Source organism: Muntiacus reevesi, chromosome 1 (genome assembly GCF_963930625.1).
Source record: "Muntiacus reevesi chromosome 1, mMunRee1.1, whole genome shotgun sequence".
Taxonomy (NCBI): domain Eukaryota; kingdom Metazoa; phylum Chordata; class Mammalia; order Artiodactyla; family Cervidae; genus Muntiacus; species Muntiacus reevesi.
This window is the reverse complement of record NC_089249.1, coordinates 62,559,859-62,563,959: the sequence shown is the minus strand read 5'-3', so window position 1 is coordinate 62,563,959 and position 4,101 is coordinate 62,559,859. Positions and strand designations below refer to the sequence as shown.

General features: G+C 62.0%; 1 protein-coding gene across 1 annotated transcript; it reads right to left on the bottom strand.

Moving 5' to 3' along the window:
• Nucleotides 1-1,905: 1,905 nt before the first annotated feature.
• LOC136170724 (proline-rich protein 2-like) lies at nt 1,906-2,983 on the bottom strand. Its single transcript, XM_065939215.1, has 2 exons — nt 2,880-2,983; nt 1,906-2,731 (listed from the first exon to the last, which is right to left on the bottom strand). The coding sequence occupies exons 1-2, from the start codon at nt 2,981-2,983 to the stop codon at nt 1,906-1,908; spliced, it is 930 nt and encodes a 309-aa protein (XP_065795287.1).
• Between the last annotated feature and the right edge of the window lie 1,118 nt (nt 2,984-4,101).

Sequence of the window (4,101 nt, the reverse complement as noted above, 5' to 3'; positions counted from 1 at the left end):
GTGTCCAGTATCTTAGCTGGCTTCACTGTGCCATGCATGCTCCATGCCCGTGCTCCCCGCATTCTGGGGATGATCTGGGGTGCCGGCCAGCCCCCTCTGAGGAGGTGGGTGCCGTGTCGAGCCCCTCCTCACTTCGGGGCAGCCCTCGCATGTCCCGAGGCCACAGCCTCATATGAAGGCGTGGCCTCCATTCTTCTCGCTCTTGGTGTGAAACCCAGCGCTCAAGCTGAGGTATGTTCGAGTCTCGTCTGCTTATCCAAGGAGCTCCTGCCAGCTCATCTACAGGCCCTGTGCTGTGCCCCATCCACGTGGGGCACGTATGGCCCGGAGGGGCAAGACAGGAGGAGGCCTGGCACGGCTTTCTGCGCACAAGCTTTTTGGGCGATTTCCTCCTGGAGCCTTGGTCGCCACCCGGCCATCAGCATTGCTGCTCGGAAGCCAGTGCTACCTGTCAGGCTAAAAGCCCAAACACGCCACATTCATGTGTATTAAAATCATTTGTCTTTGGTTGTTCTGGGTCCTGCTTGCTGTGCGGCTCTCCTCTAGCTGTGGCGCGCGGGGCGGCTCTCTAGCTGCGGTGGGAGGGCTTCTCTTGCTGCCGAGCAGGGGTCCCACAGCACAGGCTCAGCAGCTGCAGTGCACGGGCTTGGTTGCCCCCCATCATGTGACACTTCCCAGACCAGGGGTCGAACCCGTGTCACCTGCGTTGGCAGGCGGACTCCACCTCTGAGCCAGCAGGGAAGCCCCAACATTCACCTTTAAAAGAGTATCAGCAGAGCTCGGCTCTGGGGTCTCTCCAGAAACACGTTTAACCTGCAGATTAGCATCTCTGAGGAGGTGGAGAAATTTGCCTCCCTTCGAGTTCACACCCGTCACCCCGATGCACCCCCAGGGGGTGGCCTCAGCAGGGGCCCCTCGCTCATCCCAAGAAAATGCCTGGAAGGGACTTAAAAGAAGGCATCTGACTCCATCGTAAACGAGAGCCCAGTAAGTGGTCCTGGTCCAGCTTTATAGACAAGACACTGTCTCGGTTTCCCAGTTCCTCTGTAGTGACCCCGGTACACGATGGCGCTCACCTGTCCTTGTCTGAGCACAGCGCCATGCTGAGTGACCCCGCGGCGGCGGTGGGGTCCGAGGGAAGCGGGGCGCTCCTCAGATCCCCTCAGGAGGCCGCGTGACACCCCGGGGCCCCGAGTCCTGCGGTTGGGCCGTGGGGCAGGCGTCCTCTCAGGCCTGGACTTGAGGCGCCTCTGCAGCCCCCGTCCTCCCGGCCCCCTGGGGCCCCTCAGGTGTGTGCAGGTCTCACCGTCCAGCTGCTCCTACCGAGGTCTCACCCTCCAGCTGCTCCTGGGGCCCAGCTCAGCCGGGGACTCCGTGAGGACCGGCCCTCTGAGGGCACTCCTCCCCACTTCAGCCTGCCTCCCACGGACACACATTAGTCACCTACTGCATACGTGCGTGGAGGCGGGGTGTCAAGAGGGCAGGGCTTCTCTGAGCTCCGGGTGGGACCCCCTGGGCCATTTACAATCAGATGTGGGTTTCCCAGAACAAACTAAAATTGCTCAGGGTCTATTTATAAGGAGGGTTTTCTTAATTGCAGTGCATATGCAGTGATTTTTAATAAAAATAAATTTTGCTTAAAAGCAAGAAAATGCATTAAATAATACTTAGGATCTTGAATTTACGTGAAGTGGCTGATCTAAGAGTAATCGAGACAAGAAAATCTGGGTGAACGCTGCAGGGAACGCAGGTTTCCGGAGCGGCGGGTGGGGGCAGCTGTCTGCCCGGGCCCCTCACCTCCTCCCACCGGGCGGGCCCCCCTCCTCCTGCCCCAGGCCGCTCCCGCTGGATCTGACCTGGCCTCCAGACCCTGCCCTCCAGCGCGCCCCTGGGCTGGCTCTGGCCTCAGGCCCGGGGAGAGGTGCTGTCTGCGGGCACTGCGCTCACCCTCGCTCGTGCTCGCTGGGACCTGGGGCCTTCAGGGGAGGCTGGAAGCGGAGGTGGGTGCTGACGGCGGCCCTGCCCACGGAACAGCCTTTGGCCTGGGGGTCTCGGCGGCCCAGGCTCCTCCCTGCCCACGCGGCGGGGGCCCAGGGTCCTGTCCTCCGGGACCTGCCCCGCGCCCACGGGGCTCAGGGGGGCAGCGGGCCGGCTGAGGGGGCCGGCTGCAGACCGTGTCATCGGCCCCAGGACGGCGTGGTAGCCGGCAGGTGTTTCCCGCAGCGCCCAGGGCGGCGTGCTCTCTGGCCCGGCCTGGGGGCGGCGACTCCGGTCTGCGGGGCTCGGGGACTCCGGTCTGCGGGCTCGGGTCCCGCGGCGTGGCGGAGCTCGGGGACTCCGGTCTGCGGGCTCGGGTCCCGCGGCGTGGCGGGGCTCGGGGACTCCGGTCTGCGGGCTCGGGGACTCCGGTCTGCGGGGCTCGGGGACTCCGGTCTGCGGGCTCGGGTCCCGCGGCGTGGCGGGGCTCGGGGACTCCGGTCTGCGGGCTCGGGGACTCCGGTCTGCGGGCTCGGGTCCCGCGGCGTGGCGGGGCTCGGGGACTCCGGTCTGCGGGGCTCGGGGACTCCGGTCTGCGGGGCTCGGGGACTCCGGTCTGCGGGCTCGGGTCCCGCGGCGTGGCGGGGCTCGGGGACTCCGGTCTGCGGGCTCGGGTCCCGCGGCGTGGCGGGGCTCGGGGACTCCGGTCTGCGGGGCTCGGGGACTCCGGTCTGCGGGGCTCGGGGACTCCGGTCTGCGGGCTCGGGTCCCGCGGCGTGGCGGGGCTTTCCCGCGGGTGCGTCATCCCCGGCACGGCCACCAGGGGGCAGACGTGCTCTTTGCCGGCCAGGCCGCTCCGGCTGTCACCGACCTCAGCTCGCTTCTCTCCTTCATGGATTTACTGTTTTTCCTTCTCTGGGCCCTCGCCGCTGCTCGCGGGCTTTCTCCCGTTGCGGCTCCTGGGCTTCAGCAGCTGTGGCCCCCGGGCGTCGGCGCCTCTTGGCATCTTCCGAGATCGGGGATCAAGCCCCTGCCCCCGCGCTGGCAGGCTGATTCCTACCCACGGAGCCAGCCGGCTGTGCCCGCGACCCGCTCCCGTGAGCTCGGCGTCCGGGGGAGCGCGCGAGGTGCACAGCAGGAGAAGTTTAAGTGGGGGCTCACTTCAGTCCAGTCACTCAGTCGTGTCCGACTCTGCGACCCCGTGGACCGCAGCACGCCAGGCCTCCCTGTCCACCGCCAGCTCACGGAGCTTGCTCAAACCCATGTCCATCCAGTCGGTGATGCCACCCAGCCATCTCAACCTCTGTCGTCCCCTTCTCCTCCTGCCCCCAGTCCCTCCCAGCATCAGGGCCTTTTCAGATGAGTCAGCTCTTCACATCAGGTGGCCAAAGTATTGGAGTTTCAGCTTCAGCATCAGGCCTTCCAATGAACACCCAGGACGGATCTCCTTTAGGATGGACTGGTTGAACCTCCTTGCAGTCCAAGGGACTCTCAAGAGTCTTCTCCAACACCACAGTTCAAAAGCATCAATTCTTCAGCTTTCTTTACAGTCCAACTCTCACAAACATACATGGCTACTGGAAATATCATAGCCTTCACTAGATGGACCTTTGTTGGCAAAGTAATGTCTCTGCTTTTTAATATGCTGTCTAGGTTGGTCATAACTTTCCTTCCAAGGAGTAAGCATCTTTTAATTTCATGGCTGCAGTCACCATCTGCAGTGATTTTGGAGCCCCCCAAAATAAAGTCTGTCACTGTTTCCACTCTTTCCCCATCTATTTGCCATGAAGTGATGGGACCAGATGCCATGATCTTAGTTTTCTGAATGTTGAGCTTTCAGCCAACTTTTTCACTCTCCTCTTTCACTTTCATCAAGAGGCTCCTTAGTTCTTCTTCACTTTCTGCCGTAAGGGTGGTGTCATCTGCATATCTGAGGTTATTGATATTTCTCCTGGCAATCTTGAGTCCAGCTTGTGCTTCCTCCAGCCCAGCATTTCTCATGATGTACTCTGCATATAAGTTAAATAAGCAGGGTGACAAGATACAGCCTTGACATACTCCTTTTCCTATTTGGAACCAGTCTGTTGTTCCATGTCCAGTTCTAACTGTTGCTTCATGACCTGC